Source organism: Balaenoptera borealis (genome assembly GCF_965194805.1).
Source record: "Balaenoptera borealis genome assembly, chromosome: 1".
NCBI classification, from domain to species: domain Eukaryota; kingdom Metazoa; phylum Chordata; class Mammalia; order Artiodactyla; family Balaenopteridae; genus Balaenoptera; species Balaenoptera borealis.
In genome coordinates this window covers 182388540-182410256 of record NC_138860.1, presented here as the reverse complement: position 1 = coordinate 182410256, position 21717 = coordinate 182388540, and the positions used below count along the sequence as shown (strand labels likewise).

Genomic DNA, 21717 nt, shown 5'->3' with positions numbered 1-21717 from the left:
TGACCCTCCACCTCCACCTTCTGCCTCGGCAGGAGTTCCCCTGGCCTGGGGGCCTGAGAGCCCTCATGCCAGTGACCCACTAGAGTGCCATTGTGTGTCTAATGCAGGCGCCGTGGCTAGTGTGTACTGAGCACTTGGTAATCTGTGTGCCAGGTACCATCCAAGGGCTTTATATACTCAATCTCATTTAATAATCCTGGCAACCCTGATTATTATCCCCCTTTGCAGATGAGGAACCTGAGACTCAGAGGGTTTAAAAACTCACCCAATAACAATTTGATACCTATCTCTGAGTTCTTTTACAGGAACTAAGGCCCCCACCCAGGTAGAGGATGGTAACTTCAGGCTGAGCCCAAGCACGTAGACCGCACACTGGTCAGAGCCAGAAGGCTCATGTTGGAGATTCCTGGAACACCACCCTGTCACCTGACCACCAACCAATCAGAGGAAGGTTACACACCTTGGAGCCCTCCCCGCAAATTTTGCCTATAAAAACTCTTCCCAAAAACCTTTGGAGAGTTCAGGCTTTTTGAGCATGAGCTGCCCATTCTCCTTGCTTGGCCCTGCAATAAACTTTTCTCTGCTCAAAAACAAAACAAAACAAAAAGAAACCCTCACCCAAGATTGCACAGCTAGTAATGGGGCACCAGGACTTAAACCCAGGTAGTCTGACTCCAGAGCCTGTGTGACTAACAACCATGTTATTCTGCCATTAATCCCGAAGTCTCAAGGCCCCCCTCACACACTGATTCCTCTAGTGGCCCTGCCAGGAAAGGGTGGAGGCTGCACGTGTGCTGACAAGCTTGTGCGGAGCTGGCAATGAGCCCACGTAGACAGAAACCTAAGAGGAGAATTGTTGCTCAAAGACGTTCACAAAGGCTTTTACCCACTGTATCAGCTACTTCCAGCATAATTAATAATGTTGAGTAAAAACCAACCACAAATGCTCAGTGGCATCCAATGACAAGTATTTATTGCTCACTCACCTGGGGTCAGTTGGGGTCAGTTAGGTGGCCCTGCTGATTTTGGCTGGAATCACTCATATGTCTAGGGGTCAAGTCTGGGTCTGGCTGGGGCAGCTCAGCTCCACAGGGCTCTCATCCTCCTCCCAGGAGGCCACCGCAAAGTTACATAACAAAAGGCGTGGATACAGGGAGGGGTGAAGGATCAGAGCCATCCTGGCAATCTCCCACACCCTCCGTTATCTTGGACACAAATTAATAGCATAAACTATGCCAGGGCAGAAGGGAAGGCGGTCACTATGCTGGAGCTCTGAACTCTGCCACTGATAGGCAATGACAGCAGCTGAGTCACTTAACCTCTCAGAGCCTCAGTTTTCTCATCTGTAAAATGGGCACCTCCCCTCCATCCCTCCCTCCCTCCCTTTGGGAGCCAACAAAATAACAGAGGCTTGCGATCGGAGGCATCATTACTACTACTGACCTCACACCTGGACCCCTATTAGGAAATCCTCCCTCTCCCTTTTATTCCTTGGGAGAGGGAGCTCCATTCCCAGCAGGCCGTGGGGGTCAGTCCTCTGAAGCTCACTCTCATCAGGTGGGGGGCACCTATCTGCAAAGCTTCACAAGGTGATGGGCTGGGGAGCAGGTAATGGCAGAGAATAAACACAGAGCATCTTCCCAAAGCACTGATTTCCTATGAAGATTGTGTGGGAAGAAAAAAATGCACATTAAAATAAACCCAGCTGTGTTATGAAATAAGCTGCAAAATTCAGATCAAGCTTTCAAGATGAAGAATGAGACTCCGGAGACATTTTGCTCTCGTGGTGACTGTTGCATGCTAGATCCCACATCATTAATCTACTGAAAACCGGAGCCTGCAAACCAAATCTATTTTGTAAATAAAGCTTTATTGGAAAACAGCTATGCCTATCGGGCTACTTTTGCACTGTAACAGCAGGGTTGAGTAGTTGCAACAGAGACCGTATGGCCCACGATCCTAAAATATTTATTATCTGGTCCTTTACAGAAACAGTTTGCCAACCCCTGATCTCCTAGGATTCTTTGATGGAAAAGTTTGAAGAATTCTGTGCTGTTCTGATAGCTGAGGTCTACAGGTCTAAGGCTTGAAGAGTGAATATTTTATTGCACATTTATGATTCTCAGTGTTTTAAGTGAATAAACCGTTGCTTAATTCTAACAACAATCCTAAGAGATAGATGGGATTGTTATTGTTGCATTTGGTAGGTGAAGAAATTGAGTTAAAGAGATGAAACTTGTTCTAGCCCAGGTCATCTCAAATTTTAACGTGCAGAAGAATCACCTAGGTATCTTGTTAAACTGCAGATGCTGAATCAGTAGGCCTGGGTGGGAGAGTCTGCATTTCTTTTATATTTATATATACACACACATATATATATTTGGCTGCCCCAGGTCTTAGTTGCAGCATACGGGATCTTCGTTGAGGTATGCGGGCTCTTAGTTGTGGCATGTGGGATCTAGTTCCCTGACCAGGGATGGAACCCAGGCCCCCTGCATTGGGAGCGCGGAGTCTCAACAACTGGACCACCAGGGAAGTCCTGAGTCGGCATTTCTTTTTTTTTTTTTTTTTAAGATTTTTTTGAAGTGGACCGTTTTTAAAGTCTTTATTGAATTTGTTACAGTATTGCTTCTGTTTTATGTTTTTTGGTCGCAAGTCATGTGGGATCTTAGCTCCCCAACCAGGGATCAAACCCACAGCCCCTGCATTGGAAGGCGAAGTCTTAGCCACTGGACCTGCAGGGAAGTCCCCCTGAGTCCCCATTTCTAACCAGATCCTAAGCTATGTTGGTCCAGACCACTCTGTGAGTAGCGACGGTCCAGACCAGAGTCACTACCGGGAGGCACAGGGGTGCAAACCCAAGCCTCTAACCATTGAGCATATGGCTTCTCAGAGGAACCCTTGTGAATGGGTCATACGTCCCGTGAGAAATTCGCATCTGCATCTCCCTGTTCCCGCTGAGACCTCAAAGACCCAACCGAGGCTAGAACTTAACAGATTGCCTTGTTGTCCCACAACAGATCAATGGGGGACTGAGCCCCATGGGGGAAGTGGGCTGTATAACCCACTCTCTCTCCCAGCCTCCATTCCCCCTCCAGAAGCCTCCATTGTTATTTGGTGCTGTCCCTCCCCCGCACCTCCATCAGGAGCCTGGAGCCCAGATCTAGAGGTGGGACTCGTGCTCCAGGCCTGGCCAATCCACCCTAGCAGTCCCTCCTCCACCACAACAATTGGTTCAGGGGTGGGCATGTGACCTGAGGCTGATCCAATCAGAGAGAGCTGCAGGACTTCTGCGGGAACTACCAGGAAGCTCTCGCTCATTCCCTGATGTGTTTGAGGATGAGGGATGCGAGGCTAGAACAGCAAAATGGGGGAAAGAGGAAGAGGGGATGGTTTTGCTCTCCAGGGTACATTCGGCAATGTGTAGAGACATTTCTGGTTGTCACAACCAGAAATGGAGGGAAGGGACTGCTGGCATCTAGTGGGTGGGGGCCAGGATTGCTGCTAAATATCCTACAATGCACAGGACGGCTCTCATAACAAAGAACCATCACCCAAGAGGTCAATAGTGCCATGGTTGAGAAACCCTGGGTCAGAGATTCTGTAGCCCTCTTGTCCCCATAGGACAACCTGGAACTTCTACAGGCCACTTGATGGAGCCTGAGAGTGGACTCTCACAGTGGAAAGCAGAGCCAAAAGCTGGAGAGAAGCCGAGCCCTAGGGACATCACCAGAGCCCTGGATCCAGCTGTGCCTGAAGTAAGCCCTGCTCCTGGACTTTTCCATCTTGTGTCCCAGTGAATGACTCTTTGGCTTAAGCCTGTTTGATGAAGTTTTCTGTCACTTTCAAACCCTCCCAGCAATGTGGTGAAATAGGCCAGGCATATGTCCCTCTCACTGTTTCATTCATGGGCAGCCCCAGGCCAGAGGACCTGTGTGACTTGCCCAGGATCACATGGCAAGCCCATGGCATGCACAAAACTGGTATTTGTCCAGTGACCTCATACTGGGAAAACCTTATTTTATAGTAAAACAAACACAGATACATGGAACAGAATGGCATGGTCACATTAATTCAAGATAAAATAGGAAACTTTAGAAATAGTTTGTTGTTGTAGTGACTGCTACAGATTATAAACAAGAGCCCAAACAGTTAAAGGAGTTAGGGAATGCAGTTAGGACTAGAACCCAGATATTCTGATGTCTAGGGCAACTGGATTCTGTACCCCAGCCTCCTTCACCTTCCTCATGATCCGTGGGAGATTACAAAATTTTCCCACGCCCATTTTCTCACCCATACAATGATCCTGCAATCAGGCCTGGATTGTTATCTAAGAAACTCGGGCCCAGGAGAGAAGTGACTTGTCCTTCCAAGCTATAATGCTCAGATCTGACTCAGTGAGGGCTTGAACAGATGGAGTCCACTTTCTGCTCTGCTTTCCTAGCTGGGCAAAAGGTAGAATCTGTGGTCACAGAGCAGGACTGTCTCACCAGAGCCTGGCCTGCCTGGCACCATGCTCAAACCACAAGCAATAAGAGTGAAGGTTTAAGGCAGAGCAAGAACATCCATCAGGAACCCTTGCTCATTTTCTCCACCCTTCCCCCCACCCCTCCAAAAACAAGGGGCTTATTGCAGTGCTAGGAGGACATTTGGAAGGCCACCTTCAGCGGCATCAAGTAAAGGGGCTTGGAAATCAGACCAGCCTATGTTGGAATCCCCATTCTGCTGCTTAGAAGCTATGTGATCTTGGGCAAGTCACTTTACCTCTCTGAACCTCAGCTTCCTTGCTTGAAATATGGGACCCTTTTGCAAGGTTTTGTAAGGCTTAGATTAGGTAAGACATGTGAGTGCATCTGATGTATATGTTTGGTGAGTGTCAGCCTCCCTTTCTAAGAAGTTCCTGCTCTGACCCCACTTGGCAGATGAAGTTACTGGAGAAGTACAAACTGTTGTCGTCTTAGGAGGAGATGATAGATACATCTTGAGCCATCCCAACAAAGCCCTCCTCGGCCAGCACTCCCTCCTCCCCGTTGCTGGGACTGCCAAACCCTACCTGTGTGGGTCTGTTTTGTGCTTCTCCTGGGTAAGCACATTCATGTTTTTCAAATCCTCACCACATTGTTGCAAAACAGACCGGGCACATGTTTCTCTGCCTGGTTCACAGAAGGGCAGGCCCCAGGCCTAGAGACTTCCACGGCTTGTCCAAGGTCACACAGCAAGCCATAACATGGCCTAGAACAGGCTTCCTCAACCTCGGCACCACTGACGTTCAGGGTGGGATAATTCCTTGTTGTGACGGGCTGCCTGGGGCCTTATAGGATGTTTAACAGCATCTCTAGACTCTCCCCACTACATACCAGTAATACCCCATCGCCAGCCAAAAATGTCTCTGGACATTGCCAAATGTCCCCTTGGTAGGCAATACCAGCTCCATTGAGAACCACTGGCCTAGAATGCTGTTTGCTCAGCACGCCAACCTAATCTTTTCTATGAAAACACAACTCCAAGGACCAACAACAATATTTTTCTTCTTCCCCTAACACATAACATAATCTCTTAAAAGCAGATAGAACCCATATTTCAATATCCACCTTTGGCATTTTTTCAAAGTAGTGCCAGGGTGACAGGTGGGGGAAATGGAAAAAAATATTTGGACACAGGCCATTTTTCCATTGGGCTTTGCGAAAATCCCCATCTTGCATATTCCTAGTGTATCTCTGGCCGATAAGCTCACTCATAAAACCAGGGCCTTAGCCAGGGCCACACATATTGGGCTCCTACAGACACACCATGATCAGGGCCCTACTGCTGTCTACGTTGGTGGCTGGAGGTAAGTCCTGTCATCCAGAGGCACTTTTTCAGCCTCCTGGTGGGACTGGGGAAGGGACCTCCCTGTACCCACTGGACTCAGTCCTGTGGTTATAAGAAAGCTGGAGTGAAGTTCCAAATAAGTGGAGCAAAGGGCAGGATTCTACAACCTGTGGGGATCCTTCCAGAACAGGGATTCTCTATTTGGGATTTGGGAATTCAGCAAGTGTAGGTTACATCGTTTGGGTCATTGCTTCCTGGGCTCACAACCCTTTCTCTTTTTACAGCTCTCAGCTGTGGGCTCCCCACTTACCTGCCCAACCTGCCCAGGGTGGTTGGAGGTGAAGATGTGAGAGCCAACAGCTGTCCCTGGCAGGGGAGTCCCCCCACCCCTCCACTTCTGCCCCCCTGCCCTTACCTACCTCACATCACCCCTTTGCCCTCCACCACGGGGTCTACTGCACTGGCAAAGATGAGGATTGGTGGGGACTCAGAGGGCAGGATGGGAAAATTCGCCAATAAAAAGTACATTTCTGTGCCCTTGGTCAACCTTGGGGGTGGAGGGAGAGGTGCCTTCTCCAGCCTCGATAAAGACCTGCCCTACCCCACAACCCATACACACAAATTCACAAATACAGTCTTGCTCTGTTAACCAATCAGATGCTTGCTTACACATGTACTGTTATCCTATGAACCATTCATCACCCCCTATGCAAACATTCCTTGCTTTAAGGAACCAACCAGTGCAAATTAATTCTTTTTTATTTTTTTTATTTTTGGCTGCGTTGGGTCTCATTGCTGTGCACGGGCTTTCTCTAGTGGCGAGCAGGGACTACTCTTCATTGCGGTGCACAGGCTTCTCCTTGCAGTGGCGGAGCACGGGCTCTAGGCTCGTGGGCTCAGTAGTTGCAGCTCACGGGCTCAGTAGTTGTGGCTCGCAGGCTCTAGAGTGCAGGCTCAGTAGTTGTGGTGCACAGGCTTGGTTGCTCCACAGCAGGTGGGATCTTTCCGGACCAGGGCTTGAACCCGTGTCCCCTGCACTGGCAGGCAGATTCTTAACCAGTGCGCCACCAGGGAAGTCCTGCAAATTAATTCTTAACTACAGGCAAGTAGATGTTACCAATGAAAGTAAATGCTTCCTTACCTTAAAATAATCCTAGTGATATGGAGACTAAAAATTCTGGTTGGGGCACGGGCACAAATGACCAGGACCTGTTAGTGGTAGGACTCCCGAAGAAAATACGTGAGGCTTACATTGACATAAATAAATATTGTAAAATCTCTCTAATCTGACATGATTGGGACTGAGTAATTGAAAGGTTGGTTATAGCAAAATTATTAGAAACCACACATACATTTTTTAAACATTTTATTTTAATTTAAAACTTGTAAATATATATTTGTTCACCAGTCCGTCTTGTGTAAACCACCCCCCACAACACATCATCTATAATTCCATTTCTTTAGAGTAGAGCAATGACTGTGAGACATTCAAGAAGCCATCGGAATGAGCTCTTCCAGATTTTTATGACCTATTTTCTCAGTTTTTCAGTTTTCTCTTCGATGCCTAATTTCACAGCAATTTTTTTAAAGTCAGGGTTATCTGGTCTCTTCCAAGCATTTAACTTAGTTTCCAAATAAATCACAACTCACTTTTTGAACTCATGTTTCATCAGTTACATGTTTAATCAATTTACATAATTACAATACGAGCACAACTGGCATACAGAGGTTTGGGAACAAAAAGGTTGAATTGGGGTGAGTGCGAGCGGTGAGTGTTCAGGGCGCCCCATACAGTCATCAGTATGTTTCACGGAGGGAATGGCAACATCCGTTCATCTTCCCCTCAATTAAGAGAGCTTCAATCATAGATGGTGACTGATAGTTCGCAATTTATACACTTGGCTCTGTGTATTTTGCCATTTCTTTTGGCACTTCTCTCACACTCCCATAATATATTTTTTCTGGGAAGTTGGAAGAGGGATCCTATACCTCGCCCTTAAGCAGAGGTCAGTCACCCTTGTGCTGAGAACCAATCAGTGCTGCCTACCAAAATATTTCCTCATCCTCTGGACCCATTGACACTGCTGGTGCAAACGCATCCTTGCCTTGGGAACCGATTAATGTTGGTCTTGGAAGTGTCTCTCTACACTTCCTGCTTCTGCTTCCCTGGGAGATTTTTGTATTGGGGTTGGTGGGCAGGTCAAGCAGGGTGGCGACCAGGGTGAGGCAAGCAAGGCACTCACTTTGGGGGCAAAATCTAAGGGGGCACCACAAAACTCAGTAGTAACCAAAATGAATATTTTAATGCAATATTTTTTAAAAATCAAACTTTTTCATAACGAACAAAATAAATTTTAAACAAATATAATTTGCTCTGAGTTGCCTGAGAGGTCTCTTTTGTTCCACACTCACCCCAAGATTATGATCCTAGATCATAACCCACCAGACACTCGAAAATAAAGTGCTAGGTGATTCAAAATTAAAGTAGGATGTGTAAAGTTTCCAGACAGATTGTGGAGCCAGACGATCCCTGCTCTACCACATAGTAGCTGTATGAGTGGAGCAACTCAATTTACCTTTCTCGGTGGGTAATATTAAAAATGTATAACAGCCCTTATGGCGTGGAGCACATTGTACAAATTTCTATCGGTTGCCTTAGTTTACTCATCTGTAAAATGGGAATAATAATAGTGCCTCATGGGATTGCTGTGATTATGATGTGAGCTGATTCACACTCTGAGCTCAGAACAGTGTCTAGTATATAGTAAGTGTTCAAATTATTAAACATTTAAAGTGTTAGCTATTGTAATTGTTAATCATCCCAAGAGCCCCGGACAGGCATTATGGCATTATGATCCCCATTTTCTAGACAAGGTAACTGGGGCTCAGAAAAGTTACATAATTGCCCAAAGTCACCCCGTTAGCCTGGGGGAAAGTGGAGATTCAAATTTGGTTCAACCTTTGCTCTTTTGCCCACACTTAGCTACCCACAAATTATATGTTTCCATATTATTTCAAATTTTCACATCTGTAGGATGGTTTCAGCCTATTTTCAGATTTTTGGGGTGGGGACATCCTTTTAGGTGTCTTTTTAAATTTTATCTAATTTTAAGCATTGTTTAAAAAGCCAGTTCATCTAAGGCCCCTTAATGTCAAGCAAACAAGAAAATGCCGCGCAGATAATCAAAAATGAGGATGTTTGGAGAAAAGCAGGCATCATTCCTGCTTTTCCTCCACGGGAACCCTGGTCAGAGTACACAATGCTCTGCTGTCACCTCCCTCCTCTCTGCTTGGCCTTGGCAAGGACTTGAAAGGAAGGGGAAGGAGATGGGACAGCTTTGGCAGAGAACAAAGCAGTGCCAAATGCAACCGCCTTAAAGTTCCAACCCACACCTATTAAACTATCAAATCTAAATAGAAACACGTTTTTGTTCAAAAAAAAATGAGGGACTATCCTGGTGGCGCAGTGGCTAAGAATCCACCTGCCAATGCAGGGGACACGGGTTCGATCCCTGGTCCGGGAAGATCCCATATGTCGCAGAGCAACTAAGCCTACGCACCACAACTACTGAGCCCACATGCTGCAACTACTGAAGCCTGCGCGCCTAGAGCCCATGGTCCGCAACAAGAGAAGCCACTGCAATGAGAAGCCCATGCACCGCAATGAAGAGTAGCCCCCACTTGCCGAAACTAGAGAAAGCCCGGGCGCAGCAACTAAGACCCAATGCAGCTAAAAATAAATTAAATAAAATACATTTTTAAAAAATACAAAAATATTTTTTAAAAGTTGAGCTGTAGGGTAAGGTACACTTATGTGTTTTCATATTCCTATGAGTGGGTTTAGTCTTAGGGAAAAACTAGAGCAACAGGTGACAAGTTCTGCAGGAAAGACCAGACCCTTGCCTGGTGAGTCTACTTTCATTCATTCACTCACTCATCCATTCATTCATTCATTCATTCATTTGCTGATTCACTCACTTGTTCAATTTATTAAAGACCCACCATGAGACATGCACTGTTCTAGGCACCTGGAATACAGCAGTGGGAAAAAAATTCACAGAGCTTATATTAAAGTGGGAGAGTGCGACAATAAACAATTGAATGGGTAAATTCATAACGTCAGGTGATGATAGATACTATGATGACGAATAAAGCAGGACCAGAGGAAAAGAGACGTGTGTGTTCATATGTGTGCATACGTGTGTAAGGATGTACGTGTGCACATGAGTGTGCATACTCTGTTTTAGATAAGGTCACAGAAGGCCTCACAGAGAAGAAAACCTTGAGCACAGACCTGTAGGAAGTGAAGGAGAAAGCTATGCTAATACATAAGAGAAGAATAGTCCAGGCAGAAGAAACAGCAAGTGCAAAGGCCCTGAGGCAGAAGTGGGCTTGGTGTATTTCCAGAACCTCGTGGAGGTCAGTGTGGCTGGAGCAGAAGGGAGTGGGAGCCTATAAGGTCAGGGAGGTCATGTAGAGCCTTGTTCAGTTTGGGGTTTTACACTGTGTAATAGGGGGAGCTGCTGGCTGTTCGAGCAGAGAAGAGATATAATCATGCTTACATTTTAAAAGGATCATTCTGGCTGCTGTGTTGAGAAATGGGGTGAGGGAGGGGCCAGGGTGAGAGTAGGGAGAATACATAGGAAGCTACAATAATAATCCAGGTGAGAGTTAAAGATGGTTAGGACCAGCAGTTGAGGTGGTAAGAGGAATGCGTTCTGTCCACATATTCTGGAAGTAGAGCTGGCGGGATTTGCTGGTAGATTAGAATGAGGTATCTGAGAGAAAGAGAAGCATCAAATTCACTGCCAAGTGTTTTGGCCTGAGCAGCAGGTACAGTGGGGTTGCCATTTACCAAGATGGGAAAGCACAGACTTGGGGGGGTGGAAATCAAACTTTTGGTTTACACATATTAAATTGGAGGAATATATCCTAAAGAAATAGCTCCCAAGAAGGGAAAAATCCCAACAAGTCATGTTGCCAAAAGATGTTCAAAACAATTACTTTTTATTTATTTTATTTTTGGCTGCGTTTGGTCTTCTTTGCTGCACGCGGGCTCTCTCTAGTTGCGGCGAGCGGGGGGCTACTCTCCCTTGCGGTGCGCGGGCTTCTCATTGTCGTGGCTTCTCTTGTTGCGGAGCATGGGCTCTAGGCGCGCGGGCTTCAGTAGTTGTGGCACGTGGGCTCAGTAGTTGTGGCGCACGGGCTTAGTTGCTCCGCGGCATGTGGGATCTTCCCGGACCAGGGCTCGAACCCGTGTCCCCTGCATTGGCAGGCGGATTCTTAACCACTGTGCCACCAGGGAAGCCCAACAATTACTTTTTAATAGTGTCTTTATTTAAATTTTTGACATTTTGTTCATCAGAGATTTTTTGTGCTAATTTTCTACAGATTATTAAAATGTTATTTATCCTGATTACTGAGCTTCTTGGTGCCCCCTTAGATTTTGCACCTGAGGTGAGTGCCTTGCTCACCTTACCCTGGCCCTGCTCTCAGGGCTGGGAAGCTGCAGAGCAGAGGAGCCTGGTCCTTTCAGTGACCAGAGCACCTGCACTTCTTCCCAGGTCTCCCTGCAGTACAGCTCCAATGGCCAGTGGCGCCACACCTGCGGAAGGTCTCTGATAGACCAAAACTGGGTCCTGACAGCTGCCCACTACATCAGGTAAATGCTCTTCCCCAGTCTCCCAGCCCACTCATCCCACTGGGCAGTGCTCACCTCTCAGAGTTGGAGCCCAGATGGCCTGAACCACCCTGTATAAAGGAGCCTTGCACATAACCACTTCCTCAGCCGAGAAACAAGTTCTCATCAATCTATAGTTCAGTCTGTTGGTCAGTTGATGGGCCCATACGTGACATGGATTAAGTATCCCTTGCGGGGCGCTGAGGGGGACTATGGAAAGGGAGGAGGCCCATTTCCTGTCCTCTTGGGGGAACTAGGTTCCCTTGAGCAACTTGAACAACTACTCCAAGCCTCAATACCATCACCTGCTAACAATCAGGTAACGGAATTTAGTGTGGATTAAATGTGATGATGCATTAAAGGGGCTGGCTCTTAGTAAGTGCTCAATAAAAGTGAACTAGCACCATTATAAAGGCCCACAAGGGACAGGAAAGGCTCTGTGACATTCGTTGTTCACCTGTCCTCTTCCCTCCCTACATCCTCTGCTTATCTCACACTGGCTGGTGCTCACTGGAGTTTCCGCTGGGCCAATGTGATGCTCTCATAGCCAGGAGAGGTCCCTTCTCCTCACCTGATTTACAAGTTCTATGAGGCAGGCGGGGAGAAATAATAGAGGCCTGGGCATCAGGAGTCCTGGTCCTAACTCTGAATTGTCACTAACGAGCTGCAAGACTCTGGACCATTTACTCCTCCCTGAGTCTCAGGTTCCCCATCTAAAAACGGGAGGTGAGGAGTTAAACTAAAAGATGCCCTTGAGGGTAAATGACTGCTGTTATCTCTGTATCCATCTCACTTCCCCCATAGTAACACAGAGTTTATATTATTATAACTTTTATTTTATATCATAGTTTATAGTTGGTATAATATAGTTGTAATTACTGTTTGGTTATAGTTATTATAACTAACCAATTGCCCAAAGGGAAGAAAAATTCCCAGCGCCAACTAAGAGCTCTTGGAGCAGGCACTGACTTGGGCCCATCCCAGCACTGCCCAGAGCCAGGCCTCCAGACAGTGCATTGATTGGGGTGTCCCTGCCCATAGGGGCCCAGAGAGAGCAAAGGACAGCCCAGAGCTTACCTTCCCCGCTCGGCCCCCTCTCTCCCAGTTCCTCCAGGACCTACCGCGTGGTGCTGTGCCGGCACTGCCTCGCCACCCATGAGCCCGGCTCGCTGGTCGTCAAGGTCTCCAAGCTTGTGGTGCAAGAGGAATGGAACTCCAACCAGCTCTCCAAAGGGTGTGTTCTGTCTGGGTGCGCTGGGGGGTGGGTTGGCAGGGGTGCAGAGCGGGGGTGGGGCGTCTCCCAGAAGGCAGTGGGTGCAACCCTGCCCCATCCTTTGCTCCTTCTGTAGGGACGGTGGAGGAGCTCTCGGCCCCAAAGATGCCTGGGCTGGGGTGTGACTAGGGGAGGGAGAGGCAAAGACTGCCAGAGCGACCTGGCTCTCCTGCCAGTTAAGGCTGCAGCTCCCCCGTCCACCGCAGGCACTCACTGACCCTGTATTTATTCTGTGCCAAGTCCTGGGGACATAGGGATAGGTCTGCAGGCCCCACTATGAGTGGAGTCTGTGAGTGGAGTAGGACACAGTCCCTCCGCTGTCCCCTACTCTGTGCCCCATCCCAACACGCCTTTGACAATTTTCAAGGATTCCCTGACACTCTGCTGGGACAGCCTGGGGTAACACACACAGGAAGCTGGCAAGGGGTGCAGAGCTCTGCAAAGCCCCCCAGTGATTGTTCCCCCACCTGCAGGGAGATGGCAACTCCGCTTCCCCCACCTCCTCGTAGACAAGCACATACCATCCTATGTTCACCCGCCATGTCCCACACGCCGTGCTGGGTGCTGGACGCACAGAGATGCGCAGGTCACCACGCCAGCTCTCAAGGAGCCCATGGCCAGAAGTGTGGCTGGGAGGCAGTGCGGGGTGGTGGTTAGGGGTCGAGCTTCTGGAGCCTAGAGGCTTAGATACGAATACTGACCGCGTGGCCCAGCATGAGTTCCTTAGCCTTTCTGTGCCTCAGTTTCCTCTTTGGTAAAATAAGGACAGTAATAGTGTCTACCTCTAGGGTTGTTGTGAGGATTAAATGAGATAATGTATGTAAAGCACTTAGAAAAAGTCCTGGCACATGATAGAAACCATATGTGAGGGCTATTAGCAGTAGTAGTACAATAATGGTGCAATAAAGAGGTGTAAGCGCTGGGATCTATGTCTGAGCCATCAAAGTAGAGGGGAGTGGTCCCAGGAAATGGAAAAAAGGAGGGGGAGGAAGAAGAGGACGGGAAGGTTCTCTGCCCGTCAGAAAACTGGCAGAATCAACCCCTCCCTCCCGCCCGGTCCACTCTCAAGGTGCATTAGAGATTAATTCACGTCTAATTCCCCTTCTAGCCAGAAATTTGCAAGGGCTGGGCGATGCCTGATTCACCCCTGAATCTCCACCCCCTATCCCAGGGAGCGGGCACATGTAGGGGCAGGGAATATTTGCTGGAACATCAGACTTCTTTCATCATCACTAATCCTGAGATCCAGGTGGTGTTAAACAAAATTCAGAGCCATGGGTTCACTCACGCCTTCATTCCACAGGTATCTGTTGAGCACCTACTATATGCCAGGCCCTGTTCTAGGCACCAGGAAACAACAGTGAGTGAAACGCACAAGGCCCCCAGTCCTGAGGGGTTTAGGGGACCGCCTAAACCCTAGCATCTCATTGCAGCTCAGGGGACTCCCCCTTTCTGATCACACAAGCAAGCATAGGCACTCCAGTGACCAGCAGAGACTGTGCCCAGCCAGCCAGGTCTTCCACTAGGACGGGCAGGAGTGGGGGGGGTGGCCAACCCTCCAGAACCTCACAGTCCGGGCTGCCTTCCCAGTGAGCTCTCTTCCACCCCCAGGAGTTAGTTTGCACAATCAATCACACCAACGAACACTTAGTGCTTTCCTTGTGCCAGGCACTGTGCTAGGTGTTTCCTGAGTGTTATCATATTTATTCCTCACAACAGCCCCAGGCGGGAGGTACTGTTATTATCCCCAACTCACAGGTGAGGAAACCATGACCTAGGAAGTGAAGGAACTTGCCTGAAGTTACAGATCCAGAAAGTAGCATTAAATCAGGTGTGATGTGCCCAGCAGAGGCCTGATCTGAGCACATCTTCAACACACTCTCATCATCATTGTCACCATGATTGTCGTCATTGGCCCCACTTTCTGGGGACAGAAAGTTATCTTCCCTTTTCCTCCTTCCCCATCATCATCCCGAAGCCCAGAGGTATCCATCATCCTCTCCCAATCCCCAAGAGCAGATCTGCAGTTCCAGAAGGGCCTTTAGAAAGAAGAACCCCAGCCATCTCTTCAAATCTGCATAATTTATCCACATGCAAGGCCTCTTCTGCAGCCCAAGATGCCACTCTTGAATGGCTGTCCAGAAAGTTCACTCTGCCAAATCTTCCAGAAGACTCCGCATCACAGCCCTGGGGAGAGGAGGAGGACACCCTGTGGCCAAACACCCTGTGATCCTTCATCCAGGCAGCCTGCTGTGGTCCAGCACCGATGATGGTGCACAAAGGACGCGGGGTGTCCGTGAGTCATGAGTCAGTCTCTGCCCCCAAAGGGACTTGTCAACTAGATGAAATACACACAGACAAGACGCTGGAAAGCCGTAAAATGACACAGAATGGGTCCAGGGAAGCCTTAAGAGATGGGGAGGAGATGGGTGGGCAGAGAGTGGAGAAGGGCCTTTTCACATACACGTGGACTCTCTATGTGGCCTGGGCTTCTTCACGGCACTGAGGTTAGAATCCAAGAACAGGAATCCTGAAGGACCAGACAGAAGCTGCATTTCCTCATGCCCTAGTCTCAGAAGTCACATGGTGTCACTTCCTCTATATCACAGGCCCCCACCCCTCAACCAGAGGGAAGAAACCCAGACCCCTCCTCTCAAAGGACAGAGTGTCAACATCACATTGCAACAAGCACCAACGGGATGGCAGATCTCATTGTAGCCATCGTGGAAAATGTAATCTGCCAATCACTAAAGGTTTCCTAGACAAGGACATGAGACTGATGGATAAATCTGGCAGCAGAACTCAAGGTGGAAGGGAGAGTAAAGAATAAAGGCAAAAAGGCCTTTCAGCCTGAACATCTACCGTTTCCTGAACCAAACATAGGAAGCACACGGCTGGGACAGACATTACCAAGCAGCCATGGGTTTATTTCCTTGCTGACCCTGGACAGAGCCTCAGAATCCTTGTCAACACACGCGCCAGGCAGCCACAACTAATCCATCACAGCGGACATGGCAAGACAAACCTATTTGCCCTCCCTGTTCTCTACAGTCCCCTCAAAGGCCTTAGGGGAATTTAGGGCTCCAAGCTCCACCAGGGACAAAATGCAATCCTGGGGTTTAACCACAGCTGCTCCCCAATCCCTCGTAGCCCCAACAGAAGGACGATTCACCATCAGGCTGGCCGAGGAGGGGGTTCAATGGTCCCCGCTGGGGCTAGAATCAGAAATATAATTGGGGCAGGACCAGTCAACCCTCTCTTTTTTTTTTTTTTTTTTTTTAATTTTATTTATTTATTTATTTTTGGCTGTGTTGGGTCTTCGTTTCTGTGCGAGGGCTTTCTCCAGTTGTGGCAAGCGGGGGCCACTCTTCATCGCGGTGCGCGGGCCTCTCACTATCGCGGCCTCTCTTGTTGCGGAGCACAGGCTCCAGATGCGCAGGCTCAGTAATTGTGGCTCATGGGCCCAGTTGCTCCGCGGCATGTGGGATCTTCCCAGACAGGGCTCGAACCCGTGTCCCCTGCATTGGCAGGCAGATTCTCAACCACTGCGCCACCAGGGAAGCCCCCAACCCTCTCTTTATGCTCTGCCTCTTTACCAACCCAGGAACGACATTGCCCTGCTCAGACTGGTCAACCCCATCGCCCTGACTGACAAGATCCAGCTAGGCTGCCTACCGCCCGCTGGCGCCATTCTACCCAACAACTGCATCTGCTATGTCACGGGCTGGGGAAGGCTGCAGAGTAAGTGGGTGCCGGGAACCCCAAGGATCCCAAGGGAGGGAAGGGAGGCGATGTCACCCCTGTCCAGTCAGGGGCTCTCTCCCCACTCATCATCCAGGGAGTCTGGAAAAAATGGCTGCTGCCTTGGAGAAACAGGATAGCGTAGATGGATAAGAATTCAGACTGCCTGGGTTCAAATCCAGCTCCTCCATTTACTTGCTATGTGACCTTTGGCACGTTACTTAATTAGCTTTTCCACACTGAAGTTTCCTCATCTGTAAAATGGGGATAATAACAGCACCTGTATCACAGAGTTGTCAATAATCCATGGGAAGCACTTAGCCCAGCGCCTGGCACATAGTAGGTGTTGTGTGTTAATTGTTGTCACTGTCGCTATGACAGAATGAGGGTTATATTGACTACATGACTTCTGGCACAGAAGTCCCTTTTTTTTTTCTCCCCCTTTTTTGGCCATGCCACGTGGCATGTGGGATGTGGGATCTTACTTCCCCAGCCAGGGATCGAACCCATGCTCCCTGCAGTGGAAGTGCAGAGTCCTAACCACTGGACCACCAGGGAAGTCCCCAGAAGTCCCTTTTTATGGCCCAAAGCCAGAGTCCAAAATAGCATTCACTCTGTGACCTCAGGATTCCAGAGCTCCACAAAGGTCCCTGGGGCCCTCATCAGACTCTCTGCTCCCCATCTCAAAACTCATCTGTCCCACGTGCCACCTGACCTTGCTGCTCAGACTCTGGCTACATGTGGGTCTCCTTTTGACATAAGCCCTAAGGGTCAGAAATCCAATGACAGTAGGCCACCAAGAAGGAACAGAGGACCTGCCCTCCCCTTGTAAAATCACCAGAGGTTTGGAAAACTCTAGGAAGGCTCATGCAGATAAGTGGTTATTTTTTTTTCATAATGACATATATCTGTAAGTGACACGTTTTTTACAGAGGTACATCAACACACATACACTCCAATTAGTATCACCCTCTTGCCTGGCTTATCTGCAAAAACATGGATACATGGAAACTCAGCAGAAGTAAGAAGTGGGAAATGTATCTCATGCTTATTGAGATACAAGCACAACCACTGGTTCATTTATCAGAAAACACCCAGGCAGAAAGTATTTCACTGGAGGCAGCAAGAGCCAGGGAAGGGTCCAAATGCTTGGCTTTATTCCCAGCTCTGTTGGTCACTAGCTGTTTAAACTTAGCTTCAGTTTTCTCATCTGTAAAATGGAAATACAGTTGGCAAAGATTAAAAGAGATGACAAAAGAGATGTGAAGATGCTTATACACTTGCAAAATATAATACAGTTTAGACTAGAGTTAATTAGAATGGTCTTGGGAAAGCTGCTTAACTTCTCTTGGCTTCAATGTCCCATCTGTCCCAATGTCCAAAATAGGTATAAATACTTACTGTGAGGATTAGCTTAGTATCTTGAACGGCCTAATAAAATGCAAGTGAAGAATATTATTAGTCTTTGACATGAGTAGCAGTGATGATAGTAATGAAAGTGATGGTGGCAGTGTCATTGGGAGCCATTAGGAAAGCTCTACTTTCAACGCATTCAAGTATTTTTCCCAAGCTGGGTCTCCAAATGCCAGCAGGCTCACTGTCATATTTAAGGTAAGTGGTAGAAACCATGGAACCAGCACAGCAAAATGGAGAGTTTGTTATAAGGATTTAAGAGACTCAGCCAAGGCCCGAGACAGCCAGGCTTCAGGAACAGGAGAGAATCAGGGGCTGAAAGACTATGAGGAACTCAGGAAACCCTCTCTCAGAATTTCTTTTCTTCGTGGATCTACTTCATCCTTCTCTCCCTAGAAGAAAACGGCAGCCACTACCAACAGCTCCCAGGTTTATATCCTCTCTGGCTGGGATTTCTTAGTCCCACCCCCAAATTCCCAGGAGAAGGAGCTTATTGGCTTAGCTGGGGTCAGGTGTTCACCCCTGAACCAATCAGCGGTGGCCAGAACACTACCCAATCAACTGTGAGGATACGGTATGGGCAAACATGGCTGCTCCCATGGCAACCCTATGGATGGAGGGAAGTAAGAGGGACCAGAAAGAAAGGGGCTGGGCATCCACTACTTGCTTTTTCTCAGGAGTCCCTTGGTCCCTGTAACACCTTCTCTCTTGTCTCATGCAGCCAGCGGAGCTCTTCCTGACGTCCTGCAGCAGGGCGAGCTGCTGGCTGTGGACTCTGCCACGTGCTCCCAACCTGGTTGGTGGGGCAGCACTGTGAAGACCAGTATGATCTGTGCTGGGGGTGATGGTGTGATCTCCAGCTGCAATGTGAGTGCAGGAAGTCAGGTGACCCCACATACACACCGACAAAATGAGGCTGAGGATGGGGAGAGTCTCTCAGGGTCCTAGACTTCATCCTCCCACCTGCGGGCAAAAGCACTGGGAAACAGCTTCATACATTTGAACCCTGACCTCTGTCCTTGCAGTCTCCAGAAAAGATGTTTTGAGATTCTCCTTGTAGTAGTGTCCACCCTCTCACTGCTGGGAAGTCCTTCCTTGGGTCTCATTGAGGTCTCTCATTACTGTCATCTCTCTTATTCTTTCCTCTGTGTAGTAAGGGAGCCAAGGGGACATATTTGCTGGGTTAGGACCTTTCTAAGGTGATTTCAAGTTTATCTAATCCCATTCATGACCCAACTTATCCCTTCATGGTAGCTGCCACAGAGCCTTTCTGATACAGTGTCTTAACCAAAAAGACTTGCTATGTGGTGGACTTTGAAGCAGAGTGGGGACAGAGTGGGAAGGAGCTTCACGTGTCCTTCAGATCACACTGGGCCCCTACACTCTCTGCCCAGGCAGACGGGCCCCCAGGAAACTCCGTCAACGGGAGGAAATGGCCGGTGGTGATTGAGCGTGTGGCATTCTAACTCTGGGACACGTCTCAGCTCCTTCACTTACTGCTTGCACAGCCTCAGTCTGAGGGCTTCTGTTTTCCTTTTTGATGAAATGGGGATACTGCAACACTTACCTCACAGGTTTTGGTAAAGATTAAATGAGATAAGGCCTATAAAGTGCTTAGCACCATTCCAGGCACACAGAAAGAATAAATGCTAGTTCCAGTTGGTATTATGGTGCCATCTTGAGCTGTGACCGCAAGGCCTGGCCTCCGAGAACATGGCAACCCACCGTGGAACAATATAAATGCACTGCCAACATGTAAAACACGGGGCTCTGAAGGGTAGCCCCTTCCCCTCCCATCGCCCCACCCAAGCTCAAAGGCCCCTCCTGACAGAACTCTGGCCTTCCCCGGGGGGGACTCCGGCGGACCACTGAACTGCCAGGCGGCTAATGGCCAGTGGCAAGTGCACGGCGTGGTCAGCCTCGGGTCCTCCCTCAGTTGCAACTACTACCACAAGCCCTCCGTCTTCACACAGTTCTCCAACTACATTGACTGGATCAATTCAGTAAGAACCGGACCAGCCCTGTGCCCCCCAGGCCCTGCCCTGGCCCTGGCCGCATGAGGGCCATGCCCACCTGAGTTCTGAGGACCCCCTCCCTCCTCTTGAGAGCTAGGAGGCTGCAGACCTGGGCAACCCCTGCAGGATCCCCCATAGGCCCCAAAATTTCTGTGTGAGTTGAGTGAAAAGGCACATAGAGGGTGGTCTTGTCCAAAGAGGTTGAAAATAAAGGTTACTCCTCCAGCATTAATAGCAGGTTCCCTAGGATTCATGGGGTATTTTGTTTTTGCTTATCTACGTGTAGGCCCAGACCCCACTGTCCAATGCTATATTTATCTGCAAAGCCCAAAACCCGGTCGTTTGAGATCCCCACAGCCTTAATTATTGGAAATTAGTCATTCTAAAGGGTCCCCCAGCTGTTCTGTAGGGTGACCAATCATCTCAGTTTGCGCTGGACTGGGAAGTTTCCTGGGACGCAGGACTTTCTGTTTCAGACCAAGGCAGTCCAGGTTAAATGGGGCTGAGCTGATCCCACTATGACTGTGAATGTGTCCCCAGAGAGCTTGAGCCTTTAGCTCAAAACCAGTGCCTCACAAACTTCCGCACCAGCTCAATTCCTATTTTTTAAAAACAATGAATAAACATTCATCTATAATGAAAACCAGAAAAAAATTTTATTAAAAAAAAAAAACCCCAAAACTGGCACCAATCTTGGGAGAAGCCATGGATACAATCAGAGGTAGGTGGCAGCAGCCAGAACAGGGAGAGTTGTCACAGGAAGGGCAGGCCTTCGGCAGGGGGGCGGGGGGGGACCTGGGGGAGGGCGGAGGAGGCATCGTGCCTGGTGATGGATGCTGGAGGGGAAGAGGAGGACACCGTGCCGATCGGGGGCACTTTTTTACCCACCTCTCAGCAGTGCCACCACCTCAGTTTGCTCTTCTGTAAAATGGGACTTGAACTAGACCAGGACTCATCCACTTTCTTAGGAGGCAGAACAAGTCGGGGTTGTGGTGTTTGTGACAGAACCCCCAAAGAAGGGAAAGCTGGCATCTGGTTTCATTATTTCAAGCTGAATTTACAGAGAGCCGTTTAATTAAATCAAACTGACACTCCATTATAAAATCAAATGTGATGTCACAGCCGTGAGCTTGCAGTCCCAGGAGGAAAAGGACACTGTCAAATGGGCACTGTCAAAATAAGCAGTTGGCTGCCTCCGAGTTTTCCCATTAATACCTGAGGGCTCCTTGTTCATTTGTCTGCCTGCTGGCATTTCTCTGCCAACAAGTGGTTACAGGCACCAGAAGTTCCAGAAAAGTTTGTTGGAGAAAAAGGTAAAATCAGGAAGAGAGTGGCCATTAACTTACAAGGTTTTTTCAGTCCATTGGGGGAAAGTTCTGGTCCCCTTTTGGCAGAGGAAAACCTGAGTCCAGCTTTGGGGGTGCCACCAGCATTTCAAAAGAGCCTGGCCTGAGACGGATTAGGTGGGAGGATGCTTAGGGCCTTTTCCCAGCCAAATCCGAGGATCCTTTCCAGCCCCAGCTGCCGCGTGAGTCACCATGCGGCTGGCCCTGGCAGCACGTTGGGGGGCCCGAGCAGGGCCAGGAGCAATTGTCCTGTCTTTTGGTCCCAGCATCAGCTGTTCCCAGCCACAGACACAAGCACAACAGGGCAGGTCTCAGCCGAAAGCCTGGCCAGACGTCAGAGGGGATCAATGGGGAAAGCTAGCCTTGCGAGGCAGCTGGGCAGAGGCCCTAGGTTCCCGGGACAGCAGCCAGGGCAGGCACATGTGCCCGTGACAGGTT

The 21717-nt window shown here is 48.8% G+C and overlaps 1 protein-coding gene across 1 annotated transcript; it reads left to right on the top strand.

Moving 5' to 3' along the window:
• Positions 1-638: 638 nt before the first annotated feature.
• On the top strand, positions 639-21455 carry LOC309622482 (chymotrypsin-like elastase family member 2A; the record flags this gene model as incomplete). The annotated part of the gene is made up of 9 exons (XM_082378558.1): positions 639-663; positions 3625-3758; positions 4975-5083; positions 6096-6184; positions 11376-11473; positions 12597-12725; positions 16369-16505; positions 18640-18785; positions 19769-21455. 9 exons carry the CDS (start codon positions 639-641, stop codon positions 19976-19978), a joined length of 1077 nt encoding a protein of 358 aa, XP_082234684.1. The 3' UTR covers positions 19979-21455.
• Positions 21456-21717: the final 262 nt, after the last annotated feature.